Source organism: Strongylocentrotus purpuratus, unplaced genomic scaffold (genome assembly GCF_000002235.5).
Source record: "Strongylocentrotus purpuratus isolate Spur 01 unplaced genomic scaffold, Spur_5.0 spur5_scaffold_16, whole genome shotgun sequence".
Taxonomy (NCBI): Eukaryota; Metazoa; Echinodermata; class Echinoidea; order Camarodonta; family Strongylocentrotidae; genus Strongylocentrotus; species Strongylocentrotus purpuratus.
Window position 1 is genome coordinate 24,362,962 of NW_022145601.1, and position 24,562 is coordinate 24,387,523.

General features: G+C 38.1%; 2 protein-coding genes across 2 annotated transcripts in view; both read right to left on the reverse strand.

The window, feature by feature from the left end:
• The window catches only part of LOC115924718 (vacuolar protein sorting-associated protein 13D-like), a 45,601-nt gene extending 36,512 nt beyond the window's left edge, over positions 1 to 9,089 (reverse strand). The window contains exons 1-10 of the mRNA XM_030987486.1: positions 8,993 to 9,089; positions 8,376 to 8,562; positions 7,134 to 7,573; positions 6,283 to 6,464; positions 4,847 to 5,072; positions 4,088 to 4,180; positions 2,859 to 2,964; positions 1,704 to 1,878; positions 682 to 904; positions 123 to 253 (exon numbers count right to left, since the gene is read on the reverse strand). Coding sequence (XP_030843346.1) covers positions 123 to 253; positions 682 to 904; positions 1,704 to 1,878; positions 2,859 to 2,964; positions 4,088 to 4,180; positions 4,847 to 5,072; positions 6,283 to 6,464; positions 7,134 to 7,573; positions 8,376 to 8,562; positions 8,993 to 9,088 — 1,859 coding nt within the window. The 5' untranslated portion in view covers position 9,089. The remainder of the gene's footprint in view (positions 1 to 122; positions 254 to 681; positions 905 to 1,703; positions 1,879 to 2,858; positions 2,965 to 4,087; positions 4,181 to 4,846; positions 5,073 to 6,282; positions 6,465 to 7,133; positions 7,574 to 8,375; positions 8,563 to 8,992) is intronic.
• A 926-nt stretch (positions 9,090 to 10,015) lies between these two features.
• LOC576236 (vacuolar protein sorting-associated protein 13D) overlaps positions 10,016 to 24,562 on the reverse strand; it is a 31,206-nt gene continuing 16,659 nt past the window's right edge. The window contains exons 7-10 of the mRNA XM_030987487.1: positions 21,340 to 21,471; positions 12,451 to 12,498; positions 10,474 to 10,721; positions 10,016 to 10,193 (exon numbers count right to left, since the gene is read on the reverse strand). Of these exons, the coding sequence (XP_030843347.1) occupies positions 10,016 to 10,193; positions 10,474 to 10,721; positions 12,451 to 12,498; positions 21,340 to 21,471 (606 nt within the window). The remainder of the gene's footprint in view (positions 10,194 to 10,473; positions 10,722 to 12,450; positions 12,499 to 21,339; positions 21,472 to 24,562) is intronic.

The window sequence follows — 24,562 nt, forward strand, 5'->3', positions numbered from 1 at the left end:
CATTCAACAAAAAATTCATTGAAAGAATTAGAGTACGTAGACGAATTACAAGTAATTGCAAACGTAATTATGACTCTTATGAAATGGCATTGCTGTACGAGAAAAAAAGTGATAATTCTCACCTTGTATAATGTGTTCTACCCTGAGGTCCTGGATACTCGGTGTCGGAAGGAGGGGAATACCCTGCAGGGGAAACCCCTGATTGGTTGTTGGATCCAGACATGAGCTTCAAGCATTTATTCAGCGCTTGAATCTAAAACAGGCAACAAAATAATTAAAAATAGATATAACAAACATTCTCGTGATAGGAGTGAAAGCGAATATATAGGGATCATTTTTATATTAAGACGGAACAAAAATAGACAATCACATTTTCCCCTCATAACCCACTAAACATTAGTAATGTCTGTCTTCAACATCTATTTCTATGTGTATGCACAATGCACTCAAAACAAGATACATGTATTTTTTTATTTAATGTTATGTTTCCTTGGAGAAGTTTCAATTGTTGTAAAGAAATTTATGGCTTGCACCCATTTGTTTTTGAAAATAAGTCCGGAAAAATCAAGGAATCTGGGGGATATACAGTACATAAATATCATATTTTAAACAGTTCTTTGATAAAATCAAAAGAAAACAGAAAAAGTTAAACTTTTTCAAGATGACGAGGTTATAACTTACCTTCTTCTCATTGATATGAATAGATAGACTTGGTAGATTCCCAGACATCAACATGCTCGGCCACTGAGGATCCTGCGTGAAGGTTAGACGGCGCTCAACTTTCACAGAGATGGAGAACTTATCTAGGACCTGGAAGGGACAAAGCCCTCTGGAGTGGGCTGTGCGCCAGTTCTCGGAGCCTTTGGCAACAAGGATCTGCAGATCTGACATGTCCAGTGTGTATCTGTTGGAAGGAAAAGGGATAGTTGATTGTTTGCTCATGTCGCAAATTTCAATATACTCTTCAGGTGTCGAGACTTCACCTGAAAATCTATTGAAAGGATTATCAGATGCAACAAATTAGGCTACACTGTGTATTTCAAATTCAGAAATATTGAATCTTAAATTGGAATATATTTCAGGAGAAGTGCAATATGCCTAAAGGACCAACAGAGGGAGGGTCCATGAGTCCAAGGGGAAATCCCCATGCTCAGGTGAAGGAGGAGTAAGAGGAGGAGGATGGTAATGATGACTATGACTACAGCATTGAAAATGACAAATGATTTTAATGATAGTAATGACGATTGAGATGATTAAAATATCAAACATTGATGAAGATAATAATTATGAAGATGGAAATAGAGATGATGTTGATGAAGATAGTGATAATGAAAGTTATGACCAATATTGTAACAATATTGATGTTGATGAAAATAATCATGATGATGATGAAGGTGATGATGATATTGATGTTAGAAATGATAATGATAGTGATGTTAATGATGTTGATAATGGTGATGATGATGATGATGATGATGATGATGATGATGTTAAAAATGATAATAGTGATGTTGATGTTGATGATGATGATGATGTTGATGATGATGATGATGATGATGATGATGGTGGTGATGATGACACTGATGAAGAAGATGATGTTGATGTGATCAATGATGATCATGATGATTAATATATAATGATGCTTCTAATTGTAATGGTAATTAAGATGATAATAAAAAGAAATTCTTCAGATCGCATCTTACCTGTCGTACATCCTATCCCTGAGAGCCTCGGCAGTGATGGCACTGTTATCAAAATCAGCTACATCAATCCCAGAGCTCGTTGTCATGGAATCTATTTTGGCATCGGTCGGCACAAAGTCCAATGCTTCGTGGGGTGGAGTCGACAGAGGAGTGAGGAAGTCATCATCTAAATCATCTTGAGAGATTTAAATGTTTTTTTTTATTTAGCTGGCAATTTAAGTTGAACTGAAAATGTTCATCAATGCATGGCTCATCCACATGACCTCTTCGACATTGCAAAGAAAATAACCAAAATACAATGCATTTTAAAGTCCCTCTGCACTATTTTGGCATGGAGGGATTAGACCTCCCTGCAAGGTCACTGGCAGGTGGTTATCTCATCAAATCAGCTCTCAATTAATATAAGAAAAAGGGCATCATGGGGGATCAACAGGCACCGATTAGACATTGTTTGCTATGTAGAGGGCGCAAGTAGCTATAAGTAGTGCAGTGGGGCTCAATAAGATTTCTTCCTGTAGGTGAAGAGTCAGATATTGTACTAAAAAAAGAAAAAAAAATCACTTTCAAAAGTAAATCATCTGAGTCATCTGTACGTAAGCCACCTGCATGTAAAAGGGGAAGGCCTTTAAAGCCCCTCTGCACTAGTTGGCCAGGAGGGATTAGACCTCCCTGCATTGTCACTGACAGGTGGTTTTCTCATCTAATCAGCTCTCAATTAACATAAGAAAAAGGGGATCATTGGGGATGAACAGGCAACGATTAGACATTGTTTGCTATATAGAGGGGCAAGTAGCTATAAGTAGTGCAGTGGGGCTTAATAAGATTTCTTCCTGTAGGTGAAGAGTCAGATATTGTACTAACAAAAAGAAAAAAAAATCACTTTCAAAAGTAAATCATCTGAGTCATCTGTACGTAAGCCACCTGTATGTAAAAGGGGAAGGCCTTTAAAGCCCCTCTGCACTAGTTGGCCAGGAGGGATTAGACCTCCCTGAATTGTCACTGACAGGTGGTTTTCTCATCTAATCAGCTCTCAATTAACATAAAAAAAGGGGATCATTGGGGATGAACAGGCAACGATTAGACACTGTTTGCTATATAGAGGGGCAAGTAGCTATAAGTAGTGCGGTGGAACTTTAAAGATGGTGTGTTTCTCACCTTCATCTCCTGGCGATGACAGCTCTGCTTCATTCTCGCTCTTCTTAGAGCGACGTCCCTTGGCTGTCATGCTGAACAGCTGTAGTCTACCCAAGTCAAGAACAACCTAGCAAATACAACACACATACAAAGCCTATTAGAAAAACAACCTGAATGCAGCAATTAAAAACAAGCAAATTGTATTTGAATTTAGGAAATACAAATATCGTCTGCTGAAAGCCGGAAGGGCGTTAACTCATACTTTTAGACAGAGTTAACTCTCTTCTGAATATCAATAGACGAGCTGAAAATTGGTCTGACATAACTTTGATGTACGGTGTACAAGTAGGTGATCATAACTCCTGCAATAACCTGTAATGTTGACTACACTATTTATATGACTATTAAAATCCCAACATGAAGATTTCAAGGGGTTCCAAGCATCTTGTTAAAAAACCTAATTGACTTTCCCCTGAAGATGTTTCAAAAGTGAATGATCAGTTTTTAGCCAAAGCCATCTGGCTAAAGAGAGAGAAAAAAAAGCACACATGTAATACTAATTTTTTTTTTTAATCATAATTTCCAATCAAGTGGATATGCTCTTTGGACAACATTTTGTCCACTTTGGGGTCAACGAAATTCCTTAATATTTCCTTGATTTCAAGGAATATTCTCTGAATCTTCCCTGACCGGATAATAAGGAAACTCCTATTTCCAGTCTTCCCTAATTTTATGAATAGCTAGGAATTCCAATTTACATGTATAGATTTTCACATCCAAATAATATTACAATTTCTGCACATAATTTGATTGGACTCAGATTGCAGTCAAACCGTAGATTATGCAGATGGCGTGCGTCTTAAAGGCATCGTTTAACGATTTTAAATAAGAGATGCATGGCGCTAGTGTGATCAGTGTCTGTGATATGGTGTAATATTGAAGCCCTAAAAAAATTGTGCTTCAAAATGATCATGAAGTGCCTCAAAAAAGTAAAAATCTTTGAGTGACTGGTTTTACCATACTCATTTTCCCCAATAGACTACAGTGTTATAAAAACCGTTAGGAAAATGCAAAATTTGATTCAATTTCCAAGCATAGATATCTTGATAATCAGACAGGCGATCGGCTTGTAGAAGTCATGGGATTCCTGACTGACCTGAGGGTTTATAATTATGATTGCAGCATGAGCTAAATCCAAGATTTTGTTTCAGAATCTGAGGCAATGTTACCGAGTCACTTCAACTACTCACCAGTGTGGCATCCTTGTTGAGGAAGTTGTCTGGGATGATGATGAGAGGGGCTGAGATGTCAAAGTGAATATCCCATCTCTTTACTTCAGAAGTCTATAATTAAAGAAAAATATGAAAAAAATTGTAAGGAGAAATCATAATCCCCTTAAATACAGTGTATAGACATTTACATGTACACGTTTACAGGGGATGTAGCATGACGAGACTACGTGTCCTTCCCGTGGCCCGACTCAGGGCCAATCGGGTATAATACGACTATGGAGGATGCGACCGCAGCAATCACGTGCGTGCAACATATGCGAAACCGAAGCGTGAGGAGAACCCTAGCATGAGCTGACAGGTAATCAAGTATTTGCCATACTACACCCCCTTTAACATATTTCCAAGCTGACAATCATTGTAGGAGGATGACTTTATTTAAGCAAGAGGGTTGTGTCATTCTGTCATAAAAAGCTGAACCCAAACTGCAATAAAATAAGATTGACCACACATCATAGTAAATTTCAAACAAAACCTACATATCTGTAGTAAGGTAAATATATTGTACTTTAGTTATAATTTAGCTGTCCTTCCACCTCCCCCCCCCCCCCAATCTCTCTCTCTCTCTCTCACTCTCTCTCTATCTGTTTTGCTCTCACTCTCTCTCTCTCTTTCTCATCTTGATTTTCTTTTTCTTATATTACTGGTAAAGCTCAAGTCTGCAGAAGAATAGTCATTTGAAAAATGTCCTTTGAGAATAAAATGAACAAGCAAACAAACCTGCTTCTCTCCTTCTAGCAGTGAGTCCACGGTCGAGGCGAGTTCTTGTTTGGTCTGAATCTTCAGCTCCTCGTACCTCATTCGAGCAGCCTTAGTCAGCTGGAGCTCAGAGGCTCTTGAACCGAGACCCTTGCTGCCTCTGCCTTCGGCCTTGAAGAAGTTGGAGACTCTGTCCATTGCTGTTGGGTTGTAGACAATGTCAAGGGGTCTGCTGATGATTTCAAGCCTGGAAGAAAATTGGAATAATGACAATGGTAGTTTCAGAGGACTTTGAACACCATTAAAGGCATCATTTTAAGTATGACATTATTCAACAAAACTCTTGAAATACAACTGGATCACCCTACAAGTATGTCGCTTGAGAAATATAATTGGTACTCAGTATTTTTTTTTCATTTTGATTACCTAACAAGCAGCATACTTTAAAAATACATTTTGCACTTACAATGGTTCCAAGAGATAAAATATAATCCGCTCTAATTCCACTTTTATTTGATCTTTCACATAAAATGGGATGTGCGCTAGTGTTAAAGCTGCGTGCATCACGTGTATAACTCTAATGGGCATGCAAAAAGTAATAGCTCGAGATAAAATGACTGATAAAATCTGAGATAAAAAGTGGTCTCAGAATACTGATTACTTTATAAAGATAATATAAAATCTATCAGAGATAAAATCGTGCTCAGAATACAACCGAAGGACAGAAAAAGCAGAATCCAGGATTAGGCCTGATTACTTACAACAATTGATAACAAAATATCCCCTGCATGAAACCTTCACTCTCAGTCAAAATCCTTGTTAATTCCTCCCTCAATATCAACAAATATCTATGGTGCGAGATCCTTTCAATTGGCAGCGGCAGAGTTATGGAATAAATTACCTAGTCATCTTAAGCAGGTTGATACAGTAGAAAATTTTAGAGTATCTTAAAGACACATTTTTTCGTTTGTTAAATTAGTACACTGTCATGACAAAGCAGTTATTCTTTCTCTTCTCTTCCCTAATGTCTGCTATTATCCCTTCTTTTCTTTTTTCTGAGTGCATAGGGACTTAAATTTATTTTTGTGATATCGTAATTAACGTTGACTCACCACTCGGAAACTAGAACAACACTCAAATTTGTCTGTCATCTTGGTTTGAAAGTAATTTTTCTGATAGATCTCAAAATGTAGTTTATAATAATAATTGCTCCAATTTTTCTTCTATTACACATGGCGTACCACAAGGTTCTATCCTAGGTCCTCTACTGTTTTTTAATTTACATTAATGATCTTACACATTCAACTGCACCTCGCAGTTAAATGAAAGGCCTCTTTTTTTTAGGGCGAAAAAGAGGGGTGCGGTTTAATACACGAGGGCGGTTTTATACAACGTTAATTACGGTATGCGCTATATAAGAATGGTTTATTATTATTTTTATTAATCCAGTCTTTCACCTAGAATCAGCATTTGAATGAGGTGGATTTGATTCATAGGACATCTCAAAGAGAGGGAGGTCTGATGAAGGCTGCTTGATGTTCGTACTGGAGGAACTGGGCGACATGTATGAGAAGCTGGCAGATGCGGAGCGCGAGAGGAGCAGAGAGTGGGACTGTCTGGGTCCTAGCGTTTGCTCCTCCTGGTAACAGGAAACAAAATAGAAATAAAATAATTTGAGGGGTCAGTGACACAAAGACATAACTCCATTTTGGCCATTTTGAGAAAAAGTTGTTTATGTGTCCCTGAGTACTTGGGCCTTAAGGAGTTAAGTCTATGTGTCACTAGCCATTGACTTCAATGGGGTGTTTGGTGGAGTTAAGTCTTTGTGTTTCCTGGAAAGCCCAAATTTTTGTGAACATTTTGATAACAAAAACCCATTTTGGCAAAATATGGAGTTATGTCTTTGTGTCACTGAACCCTCGAATTGATAACAGTGTATACATGTACATGTACATACCCTGTTTCTACCCATAAAGGGCACTGGGCACACAAAATGACAAAAGTCTCTCATCTTCATCTGCCCACTACCACAATAATGAGCAGAAACTTGAATTCCTATAGGCCTAGGCATGTATAGAGATAATTATTAGTTACTGATATAAAAACAAAAATGGATAGCAAGTTATGGGAATTTCGTTATGAATGCTAACATTCAATTTACTCATCTTCCTTTGCATCAGAATTTTTAACCATCATTTGATAACATCTGCAAAGAGGGAAAATGGGATTAACTCTGAGGAAACTGATGAGTAATAATATTTCTGGCTCCCTGCAAAAAAAAAACATTGAACTTGTAAAGAGGACCTACCCTCTTTTGCTGTGGAGCTACCAGGTGTGGGAACAGTGAACCCTTTGTCATGACATCATGGATGAACAGCGCCCCCAACTTTGCAGTGAAGAGGAAGGAGCTCGTCCGCAGCCTCCACTCAAAGCTCATCTTGACGCTGGCGAACTCCAGCTCGATGATGGTCTCGTTCTCGTTTCCCCCCGGGTCTCCCGGCGGGCTGGTACCAGGATCCAGATGAGATGAAGGGTGCATTGAGGTGGAAGGGGGTGCCGACTTGGAAGGGGTAATTGGGGTGGAAGGGGTTCTGGTGATGGGCGTGGTACCGCCAAGGTCACTGTTGGTACAGAGCTTGATGGAGCCACCCTGGAGCTTGAAGTTGAGGAGCGCAAAGACATGATCCCGTCGAAGGAGGTTGTTGTCTGCTGATGGGTCCCCAAGCACGTCTAATAATTCTTGCTCCTCTGTGTTTGTTCAAGGTACATGTATAGACATGGAATGGAATATTTGATTAAACTTATCAAAACAATCATAAAAGAGTTTTTAAATGAATTATCATTTCTCGTGAGAACTGAGTTACACTAGTATAAGCATGTACACAAAATGGCTGGGGGCTGTGTCTGCATATTCTGTCGTTTACAAAGAACATGAACATTTGATTTTTTTTTTTAAATGTACTTGACATGAACTTTGCTCTTCAGCTTGTAAACCTGAATTTTCATTATAATCTGCTGAATTTGTATTTACCTCTTTGTATCTGTTATAAAAATGTCATAAAGAATGTAGTTTTCTCTTCAATTTGTCTAAGAAAATTAAACATTCAAGTATAACATTTTCCTCAAAACATGAGTTTTATATTCATACAATTTTCACAAGATAAGATTTTATATTTAATGACTCAACATGAACAATGGCCTGTTGAACATGCAACGTCTATTAAGTCGTAATATCGACAGGATTATTGTGCGTTTAAAAAAATATATCCATAACCAAACAAGAAAGAGGTTAGGAAGGAGAAACCCCACTTCTTATTTTCATCTCCTTTTTTATTATTTCTTAGGTTCAAATAAAGAATATATTTATAAATATTTATTCTTGAGAACCTATAAAAGACAAGTTATGCTATCCAGTAGGTTCTTGTTTCATTTCATAATGTTGTATTTACTTTGTCAACTATGTTCTGTATTGTGCAAACAATTGATATAAAGTGAAATAAATTCAAATCAATCAGTCAATCAATCAATAAAGAACATTTGTTTCTCTCACCTTCAACATCAATGAGTGGCGGTGGTGAGGGGGAGCGTCTGCTACCGGCCCCAGAGGGCGTGTCATCCACGCTGCTCTCTGTGCCGCCCTCAGCACCCCCCTTCTGTGAGTACCAGCCGCTCCAACCCCACACCCATCGCTGCATGATGCCCCCCTGCTGGGCCTCCTCAGGCTTCTTAAAGATCTCCTGTAATAACAATTATATTCATATGTAAAGCGCAATCACTATGTGGATATATTCTACTGCGCTGCAAGAGTTTGTAAATGCTGTGCTATACATGCTACATGAACAAGTGAGTTTTCAGTCTTGATTAAAAATTTTCTAGTGATGGGGCTTTCCTTACTTCTAGCGGTAATCTATTCCATATTCTAGGGGCAGCACAAAGAAATGATCGGTCTCTGAGGATTACTTTGGTTTTATATGGGGGGGGGGGGGGGGTATTTGCAACATAAATGTGTCTTGTGTAACCAAGGAAATAGAATACCATCAAATATCACGGCAGAGAAATCGATAGAATACAATAGAAATAGAGGGTTATAGAAAGAAATAGACAGAATAACTACTGTACCATATAGTAAAAACAATAAAATGGAAATAAAGTAATGGACTAATTTACCTCTCCACCTCGTATTCTCTTCTCCAGCTGGCTAAAGACCACGTTTCTTAGAATCCTGATCTCTTCAAATGACAGATCCTTCTCAAACTGTTTCATCACACTCTGTAATCAATAAAAAAAGAAGTTTTGATAACTACATGTAGTACAGGTATCAAATTCTTCCTTCTGTGATAATGGTAGAGAAATATGAACAAACGCATGACATACATATATACACATAATTGTTTTGCAATATTAAGACAACCAGGATCATCCAATGAGCAGTTGTACATGTATATCATGCCAACAAGATCATACCCAATGTTTACCAAATGGACCACGGTGACGATAAAATTCTATTCATTTACAAGTATGTTGATTACTGATGTACTATTTGTAATATGGTTAAAACAAAAAGGTTGCATTATAACAGTTGATTATTGATTCCTAAATTTCCTACTGTATAAACATATACCGGTAGATTACCTATGTTGATTCATGATGTTATGTTTTCATAGTTTCTGGAAAAAGACTGAATATTACTTTCTGACCAATTTACGTATTCAATAAAAAAAAAACTTTACCAGTCATCCATATTCCATACTCATATTGGACTATTATACTTAGGATCATGCATCACATACTAATATGAAATCAATCACCCTTCATGTGAAAAATGCCTACCAAGCATCAAAGCATACCTACCAAACCTTTAAAGCAAAAAATAGGAATCCCTCAATGCAAATTAAGGAATATACTCATTTGTATACTTTTTACACAGCAGTTTTCAGAAAATCAAGGAATGTTGGATTCATAAAATAAGTTTGAGGGCTAGAAACTAGGAATAATTCCTCCGAAATATTTATATCAGATGCCATACTCGAGAACTGAATCACATCAGCAAGAAGAAGAAGAAGGAGGAGGAGGAGGAGGAGACGACGACGACGAAGACGAAGACGAAGAAGAAGAAGAAGAAGGAGAAGATGATGATAATGAAGAATGGTTGGCAGCTATGAAGCAAATGTGACAAATGAAAAGAGAGGATCATACCATGAGTGATGCAGGGTCTATATCCTTCGCCTCCAGGAATCTAGTATAGACTGTGGTGTACTGTTTGTTGAGACCGATCCGTTCTGAGATGAACTTGGGTGTTCTCCTGCGTCTGCGGTCCTTGATGCCATGTAGAACACTGTTGATGGCAAACTGCCACCACTTTCTGATACTGGAGCGAAAAGAAGAGAGAAAGGGTGTCTCATTATTTAATTTTAAAAAAAATTAAATGTTAAAAAAAAAAATTGAGTGAATAAAAAAATATGTATTAAAGTATTCATAACTGAGAAATATCAGCCCAAAAAGGGGGAGAAAAAAAATTCTGACTGACCGACCAATGTTTTGGCACCAAAAGGGCAAAACAGCATCTTTTTTTTATAGGCCATATAAAAAGTTTGAAAATCACAAAGGAAAACGATGTATCTAAAGGAGGGGGGGGGGGGCCTACAAACCTTTCCTTGTCGCCAGTCCAGGCTTCCGGCCTCCACTTCCTGTAATGCCTTGCTTTGCCGTTGCGCTCAAATTCCTTCATCAGGACGGTGATACCTCGGTACTGATCCTCGGAGAGAGACAGAGGAATCTTCTGAAGCGTCAGGTCACAGACGTAGCGGGGCGTGGTGCGAGATCGCAGCGGGAGGGCTGAACCATTCCGCTTCAGTCTGGCTTCAGCACTCACCGGTTCCACCATGTAGTCATGGTTCTACACGTACATGAGATACAGTAAATAATCAACATTTAGCAATCATAATGTATATGTACCTCAATTTACATTACAGCAGGCCTACATGTACCATATAGTCATTCCTTCTCCAGGCATTTCAAGGTACACATACCTGCCAACCTTTCACAGCAAATATTAGGATCTCTCAAGGCTAAATTTGGAATACAGTCTGGTTTGTATACTTTTCACATTGAATATTTCAGAAACAGAGAGGAATCTAGGGTTCTAAACAGTAGCTCGAAGGCCCCAAAATAGGAATCATTCCTCCAAAATAGAATTGGTTGGCAGCTATGTGGTACATGTACATTATATAACAAATGCAGTGTCTCATATGGCAGCCTCATATTTTGTAGGAAAAGAGCTGATATAATCCAGTAAGTAACTAATAAACCAACATTGATCTCGACAAGATGCTTTGTTTCTTGTTTTGGAATATGCCAACACTATACACATTACTGTGTAGGACACAAATTCTTAAATAATTCCAAGCTGCGTGGTTGGTTGGTTTGGTTAATTTAGTTGGTTTGGTTGTTTGGTTTGTTTTACCTGACTGCTAAGAGAGTATGCATATGCTTGTAAGTAAGCAACCAGGGGACTGGCTGCTTTAAGTTCTCTCTGAGACACTAGCGTATTGACTTGGTTTCGAACCCGGGACCGGTTACAAGACCGCTGCTCCACATGCAGCCATCATCATACACGCAAGGTTTTTATTAAGTTTGAATTAAGAACCCTTGAAGTACATGTAGGGGCTCCCCCGCCAAGTTTTTGGATAGGAGGTCTGCATTACAATTTAAAGGTTCAAAAGAAATGGGTCTTTACATGTATAATTATTTTGAATTATGAATGGTCCATAGAGGACTTTTGGAGGACCATGCTTTCCTGACCATGTTAAGCCTCATTCACATATGATGCAGCAAAACCCAAAAGGCGTTTTTTTTAATGATGGCGTAAAGTGTGATATCGTTTTACATATCTGTATCTTAAAGATGAAGTTGAGTTCTGGTCATGCGATTGCATTGTGAAAGAAACAGTGTGGAACCGACCAGAAAAGGTTGATCATCTAGCATATAAGAATTTGTGTGTATTGCAAGGTTCTGGAATCATCAAAATGATAAGAAATTTGGCCAAGTCTTGGTAAAGTTACAAACACTTGCACAGAAAGATGTATATGGGACTACACGAACACGTGGCGTAAAAAGCCGGCCCCCCCCCCCCCGATTTTTACGATGTTACATGCATTTTTAGAATATGAAGGCATTTGAAGAGCCATGCTTTTCAGGCTGTTCTTCCACACTTGCATAATAAGAATGAGTAATGCTCACAAATTATTTTTCACCTCTTCCCAGAACTCAACCTTCTCTTTAAAACACAGAACTCGGTGAAAACGCTTAGGACCTTTGGTGCGCGCAGTTGCGATTCATTTGCACATACAAAGCCATGGCGTTTTCTTTGAGAAGGTTTACCGCGTCATATCTGAACGAGCCTTCCGTGTTTAGCCCCGCCTCTAAGGCAAGGAAGCAGTCAAGGCATCCTACTACAGCCAAACCTGTCTATAGCGACCTCCTAAGGGAAACACAAAAAGTGGTCTTTGTAGACAGGTTCCTTTAGCACATGTTTCAATGAGAAACCGTTTTCAAAGGAAATAAAAATTGTGGTCTTTGTAGACAGGTGGTAACTAAAGCAAGGTTGACTGTAATGTTCATCCTACCTTGATCTGGTTTTCAGTTGTACGGCACTTTTCGCTCATCAGAGCATCCTGCGAAAGAAAAAAGATCACAATATTTTAATAACACATTATTAGAGGATACTGAGGAAAAAGAAGGAAAAAGATAAGATCAATGAATAAAAGTAGAGTTGACTAGTGGGAAACGACATGATGTAGTCATCTCCAGAGTGTTTTGGACGGGTAACTGTTGGAGTAGTAATGGCCAATGGTTGGGTGATTATTTGGTCAGAAGCTGTCCATGGGGTACCGTGTGGTCAGAATCTGTCCATGTGGTATTGACCCAAGGATAAATGCAGTTGTCTAAAACATTATGTTATCTGAAACGAGCAAGAGAAGGGGTTAATAGTCTTGGTCCCTCTCTTATAAACAGCTGCAAATGATTCACGTATCGTTCGCAACTTGATATCGTTGCAAGTCTTTAAAATAAAGTAGAGATATGCAAGTTTGGGATTTATTCAAGGACTTACAATCAAACCCATAAAAATCACACGTCTATAAGAAAGACTCAGAGTCTGCACTCCTCTGATTGCCCATCAACTTTAAAACCCTTCTGCACTAGTTTAGCCAGGGGATTAGACCTCCCTGCAAGATCACTGACAGGTGGTTATCTCATCAAATCCGCTCTCAATTAACATAAGAAAAAGAGGATCATGGGGGACCAACGGGCACTGATTAAGGCGCCACGGATTTATTCAACTGGCATTCGGAATGCATGTAGAATGCCCTATTCAGAATCTATTGTTCCGTTAATCCACATTCCAGAATGTACCTAGAATGTACCTAGAATGCGGTAATTAACGACTTAATTGGCGCATTCTGGGTGCATTCTGGATTGCTCCATGAATAGGCCATCCGAACAAAGGCGATATCGATCGGCAGCGACTACCTTCTTGATATTGCGTGCCGGAATAGTTTCGATATAGAATGAACCATAAGAATTGATAGAAATCAACAGATATTTAATTGGTTTCGCTTCTGTCTCTCCCGCGATCGGTCGCTCTTCGCATTTCTCGAGCGCAGGTGATAATGGACTTACTTTTATTTTCTTCAGCTTATTAAAGATGGTGAAAAGAGTAGAAGAAAGATTGAGAAAGAATGAAGACAGATTTATTATGACATTCCCGCCAGACCGCCACAAATATGTTCTGAGTCGGCGCTCTCAGAACAAAGGCGCGTTACAGTGTCAAATATACGCGGTGTTTTGAAACGTTGGTGTTGATTGACATGATGCCTCATTAAAGATGGTAAAAAGAGTAGAAGAAAGATTGAGAAAGAATGAAGAAAATATTTTGCATAAAAATGCGGATGAATCTGAATGATCAAAATGAGAGGAAGAAAGAGGATGCAAGAGATGGTGGGTGTTGAAAGATCTGAGGACTAATGAAATGATACATTTAGATAAAAAGCGAGAGTGGATATTTGTGGTTACCATCTTATTTTTAAACTTTTTTTATTGGCAGGGATGGGGGGTCCGTTTTTTTTTTTTTTTTTTTTTTTTTTTTGGCCAGGGAGGAAGCGGCCTGGCCCCGTTGCCCCCCCCCCCCTCCATGCGTCTGTGCCTGAAGGAAAGCACATGTCGTTTCGAATAATCTTATCTCCAAACCGAGACGGACATTATTTTGTTTGTGGTCTGTGCTTATATGTTGTGTATAATTTGTTTGTTAAGCGCACACTATCCTACCTTACCCCCCCCCCCCAACCCCCCTTTTTTTTACATCACCTACTTCATCAACCTTCTCTATTTTTTTTTATTCCATCTCTTACAAATAATGATTTTTTTTTGTTTTTTTTTTGTTGGACTTATATCATATTTCTTTACGGAATTTCATAAAGATTGTAGAGGGTGTGATTATTTATTCCAAAACAAATAAAGAGAAGGTCATATATAGATCAGTAGATAGTGGGGGGGGGGGGGGGAGATGAAAATTAAGTGAGCCGGAGGGGAATTGCCCCGGCCCCCCCCCCACTCAGTGTTATTTAGGGTACGCATATGCGTGTTCCAACCGACCCCCCCCCCCCCCTTTTCAGCAAAAGTCCGGTGTGTAAAGTCAATACGGCTCGACCTTTTTCTTTTGTATACGAGCCTTTTTCCGCACCCCCCCCCTTTTCAGCAAAAGTCCGGTGTGTAAAGTCAATACGGCTCGACCTTTTTCTTTTGTTACGAAAAGGACATTTTGGCAACACGCATGCGGTCATTTTGAAACCTGAGTGGGGGGGCCGGGGGAATTGCAGAGAACGAGGGAAAGAAAGAGAATGCAAGAGACTGATTGTAGTCTTTTTTAGAAAAACAAGATTTCTTATTTCTTATTTCCAATCTAAATGGTCCGCATGCTCTAATAATTGAACCAATGTTATCTCACGCCACATGGCATGCGGACAACAACATGACATGTGCCGCAACAACGACATACAAATAATGACAGATTTATTATGGCATTCCCGCCACAAATATGTCGGCGCTCTCAGAACAAAGGCGCGTAACAATGTCAAATATACGCGTGTTTTAAACTTTGGTGTTGATTGACATGACGCCTCATTTTAGATAAGAAGGAGACAGTGTTTATTCGAGATTGAGATGGATTTATTATTATCGAGAGAGAGAGAGAGAGAGATTACAGGTTTAAATTGGCCGTATGCCTATAACAATCCTAAAATGTTGGAATTTTTTGTAATACACAAATGTTTTTGTCATCAGAAATAATTGCTCCTCACCATGGCATTTGACCAGTCGCAACAAGGACATTCAAATAATGACAGATTTATTATGACATTCCCGCCACATGTCGGTGACCTCAAAACAATCGTAAATATCGCGGTCTGTTCGAACTTGGGTGTTGATTACAACATTTCCAAGATACAGTCATCAATCCAACTTTCATATCCCCACCAATCTTTCGTGGTCGGGGGAAGGAAGGGGGGGGAAGGAGGGGGGAGGAGGGGGGGGGGGGAGGAGGGGGAGGAGGGGGGGGGAGGAGGGGGAGGTGGGGGGGGAGCATCATCTATTGATATTTTGTTGGTTCCTATCTAGTGAACTTAAATTGACAGTCGTAATGGATAACACTAGGTCTGTACCGTGAAACTACGAGACGTCCGGTAATATGAATACAAGTGTATCTATATATATGGCACAGATAGCATAACATAATATCGGCCTTTAGAGTTATTGGACTAATCCAGCACCGTAATGTGCCCCTATAAAGAAATACGGGGTTCTCGAGCAGGGACATTTGATAAGTCTGCGGGCACATACACTATATCTTGAAAGATATGAAAGATATATCTTGAAAGTTTTTTTCTATGCAGGGAGATGTGAGATTCCCCTGGTCTAGATGGTTGTTTCGAGAGGTACAGTACATGACGTATTGCAGTCTCTTAAATCAGACTCTATGGCCCGAATTCACAAAGCAAGGTTTGAGCTCAGACCAAGGTTTGACCTCAAACCTCCTTTTGTTTCGCCAAACCTCCTTTTGTTATTTACAAACCTGGTTTGTAAATAACAAAGGGAGGTTTGGCGGAACAAAAGGAGGTTTGAGCTCAAACCTTGGTCTGAGCTCAAACCTTGCTTTGTGAATTCGGGCCAAGATGTTTGTGTATTACGACTGACAAGGGCTTTTGTCTGCGAGCTAATTTTGATCGAGGTAGAGTAGACAAGATAGAGAGAGATATACGTGTATTGTAGGCCTGAGTGAGACACAGTGGCCCGAATTCACAAAGCAAGGTTTGAGCTCAAACCTCCTTTTGTTTCGCTAAACCTCCTTGTTTGTAAATAACAAAAGGAGGTTTGGCGAATCAAAAGGAGGTTTGAGCTCAAACCTTGCTTTGTGAATTCGGGCCAATTTGTTTTGTTGTAAACTTTCAATAATATCGGTTGCGTGTCTTTCTTTCTACAACTGCAAAGTGATAACGTATTAAACCCAGTCTATTCAATTATAAGGCGCACTATTTATGCCCGAATCGGGAAACAACAGACCTGTTCAGCCTACGCGTTGGCTCCGGTGAATAGCAAAACAAAACCGGTTTTGCATCAGGTGTGGGTTATTGAATGGCTGTTTTCGCACCCCGCAATTAAGGCCTTTGTTTTGTTATCTGTTCTTGTTTATCGGATCGTTTTTCAAACTTTCATGAATACGTTCCCCTGATTTTGTTTGCTTTCCTTTAAAGCAAATGGATTGCACATTTATTTTAATTAAGTACAATTTATAAATGCCAAGTCTCAGATGTTTCATATATTCCCATCAATCTTTCGGGGGAAGGGGGGGGGGGGAGCATCGTCCATCGATATGTTTGGTTTCCTAGGGAACAGTCGTAATGGATAACACTAGGTTAAATATCCGTGAAACTACAATTTTCATATTCCCATCAATATTTCGGGGTCGGGGAAAGGGGGGGGGGGGGTAATTACGAGCATCGTCCATCGATATTTTTTGGTTTCCTAGTGAACTTTAATTGACAGTTGTAAGGCCCCCAAAAATCATTTAGTTGTCCTCGATTGCTTTTCTGTAGTAGGGGCGGGTGGGCAGAATTTTTTTCCTTCCCCATTAAAAAAAAAAAAATCCATAAAAAAGTAAAATAATTGGGAAGTCAGGCATTTAAACAAACAAAGTCTATAAAACATTTTAATATGGTAAAAGACTAGTTTCCCATGTGACGGAGCGATTTCGGTTACATCGCCAGTAATGGAAAATATGGCGGTGCTTTCTACTTTCATTGCTCATTGCGCATCATTCAGTCAATTTCGTGATATGTTTGTAAATATACAAATGAAAGTTCGGACTTTTTTTATTTCTAAAAATATAAGTTTTGTTCATCAATACGAAAAATAAGGTCCATTATTTTTTTAGGGAAATTGCCGTCTTATTTTGCTGAAGCTTTTCGTCTTTCCTTCTCAATACACTCACAATACAAATTGCGTAAGATCGGTTGATACCTCCATTGTTCAATTGATTCATTCCCCCATTGTCAATGATTGTCGTCTGCTGAAGCTCGGCCGATTATCAACCGAGCCATAAATAATAGGCCTAAGCCTTCGTTTTACATGGGTTTTATAAAAAAAAAATTGTAACGATATTCTGACCAACATTATGCCATGATCTACACGAAATGCCCTTTCTTTTAAATGTGCAAATCAAAATATAGGACTATTTGGGAAATGAATTTTGAGATAAAAAACAAAAATAATATTTACTTTGAATACTTTTGACTTCGTTTCTCATAATTTGAAATATTAATTTTGCCATCTAAAAAAGGCCGTCGTGTGCCTTACCATATTACCATCTTACCACTATTGCCTAAATATATTTTATAAAATAAAATGACACACAAATCCCATTTATCAGGATAACCATTGAACAGCTAGACTTGTTTGGGTTATCCCCTCGTGAAAATTCAATTTATTTGTCTTCGTCTTCATCTGTGTTCTCGTTCAACCTATCTTGTCAATAAAACTTTGTTAATCCTCGTTTCATGATCAGTTCTGTAGATGGCATGTACATGTATACATGAAGTGATGATGATGGCGATGATGATGCTTACAATATTGTAATAGAATAGTAATGATAATAGAAATTAATTTCTTCATCTTGCAATCGCTTGTCTTTATTGCCAGAAAACTTGTTTTTTTATGTTGCCTTGCTTTTGTTCCCTTTAACAATGGTAGCATCTTTGCCCAGGAAAAATCTCATATTCGTGGCTATACCTATTACTCAAACCTGCTCTTAAATGGCTACATGCCCTCGTAAAGGTAAATAAGTTAGAGTGGTTGTTTTGTATTGTCATGTAGTTTGACCTACGTTTAGGCCTACATCCTCTTCTTTCAAAACGTTAATCTTCCAGAGTAGTTACTTCTTTACATTCGTTTGTTCCTCTTATTGTGGGATCCGGTCCAGGCAGCTGAGATAAGCGTTTCATAATAGAGGAGGTCCATACATGAATGATTCGCTAAATTGATCAAGTTGATAACATGAAAAGCGTATTGTCAGAGTTCCGACACTGGTAATTACAGGGGAGAAGAATTACCAAGTCAGGGGTGGTTTATTTAATGGCTATTTTCACACCCCGCAAAGGCTTCTGTTTTTGTTTATCGGATCGTTTTTCAAACTTTTATGAATGTTTCCCATGATTTTTTTGCTTTCCTTTACAAAGCGAATTTCCACCACAGGGTTGGATTGCCCATTTTTTTAAATTAAGTATAATTTATGAATGCCAAGTCTCAGATGTTTCATATTCCCATCAATCTTTCGGGGGAAGGGGGGGGGGAGCATCGTTCATCGATATTTGTTGGTTTCCTAGGGAACAGTCGTAATGGATGTCGATGTTAATACTGAATAATTATGATGTTCCCACTGAGTAAAAGACGTCCTTTGCCTCCACCGTTAAATCTTTCCCTTGCATTTATTGAACGTGTAGTGTAATTTACTTGACACCCAGTTGATTTGAACGAAAGCAAAAAAGGCAACAACAACAACAACAAAAGAGAGAGAAAGAGATTGATGATAGTTTGACCGAGTTTGAAGAATTTGAAATAAAGCGGCCGCAACTTTTTTATGGGAAAATGGAAACGTACTACCAAGATATTTGTTTTCCTTCAATTAGACGACGTGTTTCCGCTGTTATCAACTTCAGAAAATCAGAAGTTGAGAGAACGAATGTTATATCTTGTTTAAAAAGATAAATAAAAATAGCTCTTTACTCCTTCTAAAAGTGCTCCACGCTGTCAATATAAAATGATACTTATTCATATTCCAACACTATGCCGGCAGAAATTTGAAAAGACAAACAATTTATTTTATATAAATGTTATCTTTTTCGAGCGGGAAAATACTTGTATTAGAACTCGTTCGTAGCGTCAAAATTCATTTTACCGGGGAAGAAATAAAGCGGCCGCAACTTTTTTATTGGAAAATAGAAACTTAATACCAAGATATTTTTTTCCTTCAATTAGGAGACAACGTGTTTTCGCTGTTATCAACTTCAGAAAATCAGAAGTTGAGAGAAAGAATGTTATATCTTGTTTAAAAAGATAAATAAAAATAGCTCTTACTCCTTCTAAAAGTGCTCCGCGCTGTCAATATCAGATGATACTTATTCATTTTCCAACACTATGTCGGCAGAAATTTGAAAAGACAAACAATTTATTTTATATAAATGTAATGTTTTTCGAGCGGGAAAATACTTGTATTAGAACTCGTTCGTAGCGTCAAAATTCATTTTACCGGGGAAGAAATAAAGCGGCCGCAACTTTTTTATTGGAAAATAGAAACGTAATACCAAGATATTTTGTTTCTTCAATTAGGAGACAACGTGTTTCCGCTGTTATCAACTTCAGAAAATCAGAAATTGAGAGAACGAATGTTATATCTTGTTTAAAAAGATAAATAAAAATAGCTCTTTTTCCTTCAAAAGGTGCTCCGCGCTTTACAAAATGATACTTATTCATTTTCCAACACTATGTCGACAGAAATTTGAAAAGACAAACAATTTATTTTATATAAATGCAATCTTTTTTCGAGCAGGAAAATACTTGTTTTAAAACCAGCTTGTAGCGTCAAAATTCATTTTACCGGGGAAGAAATAAAGCGATCGTAACTTTTTTTTCTTGGGAAATGGAAACGTAATTCCAAGATTTTGTTTCCCTTCAATTAGGAGACAACGTGTTTTCGCTGTTATCAACTTCAGAAAATCAGAAGTTGAGAGAACGAATGTTATATCTTGTTTAAAAAGATAAATAAAAATAGCTCTTACTCCTTCTAAAAGTGCTCCGCGCTGTCAATATAAAATGATACTTATTCATATTCCAACACTATGTCGGCAGAAAATTGAAAAGACAAACAATTTATTTTATATAAATGTAAACTTTTTCGAGCGGGAAAATACTTGTATTAAAACTCGTTCGTAGCGTCAAAATTCATTTTACCGGGGAAGAAATAAAGCGGCCGCAACTTTTTTTATTGGAAAATAGAAACGTAATACCAAGATATTTTGTTTCTTCAATTAGGAGACAACGTGTTTTCGCTGTTATCAACTTCAGAAAATCAGAAGTTGAGAGAACGAAAGTTATACCTTGTTTAAAAGATGAAAAAAAAAATAGCTCTTACTCCTACTTACTCCCGCGCTGTTTATATAAAATTATACTTATTCATATTCCAACACTATGTCGGCAGAAATTTGAAAAGGCAAACAATTTATTTTATATAAATGCAAAGTTTTTTCGAGCAGGAAAATACTTGTATTAAAACCAGCTCGTACGTAGCGTCAAAATTCATTTTAACGGTTAAGAAATAAAGCGATCGCAACTTTTTTTTTATTGGGAAATGGAAACGTAATTCCAAGATATTTTTCCCTTCAATTAGGAGACAACGTGTTTTCGCTGTTATCAACTTCAGAAAATCAGAAGTTGAGAGAACGAATGTTATACCCTGTTTAAAAAGATAATTAGAAATAGTTCTTACTCCTTCTAAAAGTGAGCCGCGCTGTCGAACCTTATGAGGTATAGTCGCATTTGAAATCACGCATCTCTGATTAATCGCCAGCGTCTCCGGCATGCTTTTTCATCGCCCAATTCTCAAAAGTCCATGCGTTTTGCGCCTTTTGTCTAGAGAACAAAGGGGCATTCCAGAATGCATTCCAGAATTCGTACAGAATGTGCGCATTCTGGAATGCCCCTTTGTTCTCTAGACAATAGGCGCAGGTCGCATCGATTTTTTGAGAATGTGGCTAGAATGTGCGCATTCTGGATACATTCCAGAAAGATTAACAAGTGCATTCCGAATGCATTCCGAATGCCAGTTGAATAAATCCGTGGCGCCTAAGCATTGTTAGTAATATAAAGGGAGCAAGTAGCTATAAGTAGGACAGTGGGGCTTTAAGACTTACCCGGAGATCTGTAAGATCAAAGTCTGAGACTGGAGCAGAGTCTGCATCCCAATAGATGGCAAAGTTCTCTAAGCGGACAAGCTTGAACTTCATACCTCCTGTAGCCTTCTCTCCACCAGTCTGTCTGGGTGACTGCAGGGATGAAAAGACACAAGAATAAATTACATTATAATATATTCATCATGGGTAGACTGAGATGGTATGGTTGTGTGGTTGGTAAAGAGGAGACCCAATGGGTACAAAAAGCCATTCATTCTGTACCGTAAGTCATTAAAACCAGTTCCACCACAAATCCAAAAGATCTTTACATATCACAGCTCGATGTCACGTCCGAGGATGGTGTCTGAACTAAAAACATTGAAACTGTCACAGGTCAAAATATTTTGATGAATCATAGAACTGATTCCTTGCTTGTTAACATGCTTGTTATCAATGATGGCAAAACTGGAATGCTTCATCTAACATCATCCAGGAAGCGTGGCTCAAATCAGGAACTGTCTCCACTCACGGTTGGTGACACCAGCATTTCTAGCAGCACAACTGTTCGAGACCTTGGAGTTGTGCTCGATAATCACTTAACTCTACGTCAAAATGTGAACTCCATCTGTCGGAATGCATCCCTATCTCTCTACAAAATCGGAAAGATAAGAAATCTCCTCGACAATCACACAACTGAGATCCTTGTCCACTCCTTCGTCACCTCTCTTCTCGATTCTTGTAATTGTCTCCTCATAAATCTCCCCAATAAAGACATCGCCAAGCTTCAGCGAATTCAAAATTCAGCTGCCAGACTAGTTTCCAAATTACCAAGGCAAGAGCACATCACTCCCACTCTTCAGGAACTCCATTGGCTGCCCGTATCCCAGAGAATCCAGTACAAAGTCATCACTCTAACTTTCAAAGCACTTCATCAACTCTGTCCCAGCTACATATCTGAACTTGTTACACCTTACATACCCACTCGATCCCTCCGCTCTGCATCTCAACACCTAATTGAACCCACGAAAGACAGGACCAAGTCATACGGATGCAGAAGATTCTTATCTGCAGCTTCGCATCTCTGGAACTCTCTCCCCACTACTTTCCGAACCATCACAGACTTAGCTTTCTTTCAATCTCAACTAAAAACCTACCTGTTTAAAAACGCTTTCTAATGTCATTTAAACTGTATTATTGTATTCATCAAAATTTAATTACATTACTGTACTCTTATATAATTTGCCTTCATTTCTGTGTTATGGGTGTATTTAATGTTTGATTATTATTAATCTTTTCCTTATTTTGATATATATCTTTAGTTCATGAATTAGTTGTTATGTGTAATTTTGTTGTATTAATATTGTAAAGCGCATTGCTATTTTCTTCGAAGATGAAATGCGCTATATAAGTCTAGGTTATTATTATTATTATTATTAATCATAAAAAAAAGAATAAACAAGGGAAACGCTCTTGGCGGTCTCGTCTGCATTATGCAATTTGATATGATGAAAAATTGAGGTGGGGACATTGTTTATAGGCAAAGTAGCCCATTAGCAGGCCCCCAAAATGAAATCCTCTGAATATAATCAGCATTTTGAGGTGAATATTGACTAAGAAACATCAGAAGAATTATTTGCTATAATTTGTACCAAGATTGATAACTTAAATGGAATATGAACAAATAACAAGGATTGATTTATTAATTCTCATATTAAGTTGTGGAAACATGATCCAAGTCTACTGACCTAAAATGACCTTTGACCTTGACTTTGTGACCTTAAATTCGTGTCATATGATTTGTGATACTTGATAACCCTTGTGTACAAGTTTCATGGAATTTGAACTAATAATTTTGAAATTATGCTACAAATTAAAAATCTTGATGTTGATGCCACAACAAAGTCTAAGTTTGCAGAGCTGAAATTACATTTTACCTTGACTTTGTCACCTAAAAGACTAATCACATGATTGATGATGCTTAATGTTCAACTTTCATGGAATAGGAATGTGTACTTTTAAAATTATGATAAAAATTTAAAATCTTAACCTTTGGTTAAGTTTTGATGTTGATGCCACAAAATAGTCTAAGTTTGTGGACCAGAAATGACCTTTGACCTTAACTTAGTTACCTAAATTCTACTCATATGATTGTGGATACTTGATAACCCTTTAGTCTAAGTTTCATTGATTAAGAACTTATACTTTCAAAATTAAACTAAAAATTCAAAAAATTAACCTTAGGTTACGTTTTTGATGTTGACGCCGTCGCCGCCATTACCGAAAAAGCGGCGCCTATGTCTCGCTTTTTGCTACGCAGGCGAGACAAAAACTTAACTATACGTCAATTGATCCCGATGACCTTTGACAAAGTACAGTAACCCAAAATTAAATGAGGTAATTTAGCTACTGTGATACATTCCTTGTAGCACATGAATTGCTTTTGATAATGTTAGGTGTTAAGGGCTTGAGTATCATTTTTATCACGGAAGTGAAAAATCGTGGGGCAGCCATTATTACATATTCCTCTATGGCTAACGAAAGTGAAAATAGATATTTATAAGTACACTTTTTTATTTTGTGAGGTAGGATGATTAATTTCAATGAAACAAAGTTGTTGCATGGCTCTAATGACTTTGGTTCCGTCATCATTATCCGGATACTGGACAATGCAAATTCGTCTGAAATATGGATATATCTCACACAGGAGTTTCATAACGGTTGACAAGGCTAAGTACCCATCATTTGCCAACGGTACAATCTACAGTGGACAATCATTTATAAGGAACCACCTACTCTAAACCTTGCACATGTTTAAGGATTTTGTGGAAACCATTATTAATTGATTGAAACAGATGTGCCTTTTATACAGGCAAGCAAAGGATTTATAAAACTATTAGACTGATGTAGTCACACAAGGCCCTAGAGATATTGCACTTTACAAAACTTTGAAGATGTTCAAGGGATTGTTTTTCTTCAGTAGCAGCTCTTAAGATATGGTAATCTGAAATGCTGGATATCTTGTGGAAATCTTAAAGTGACAAAAGCAAACGTGCCCTTCAACAAACATTGATGAGACTAAAAGATCGCTGCATGAACAAAGGAGGCCGAGACATGTAGTTATTGCAGTTAGTCTTCAAGAGAATTTCTTCTGCAGTAGATCAGAAATTCCTATAATGAAAATCTTGTAATTAATTGACAGAAATGAACTAGCGCTTAGATACAAGGATCGATGGGACCATCTGAC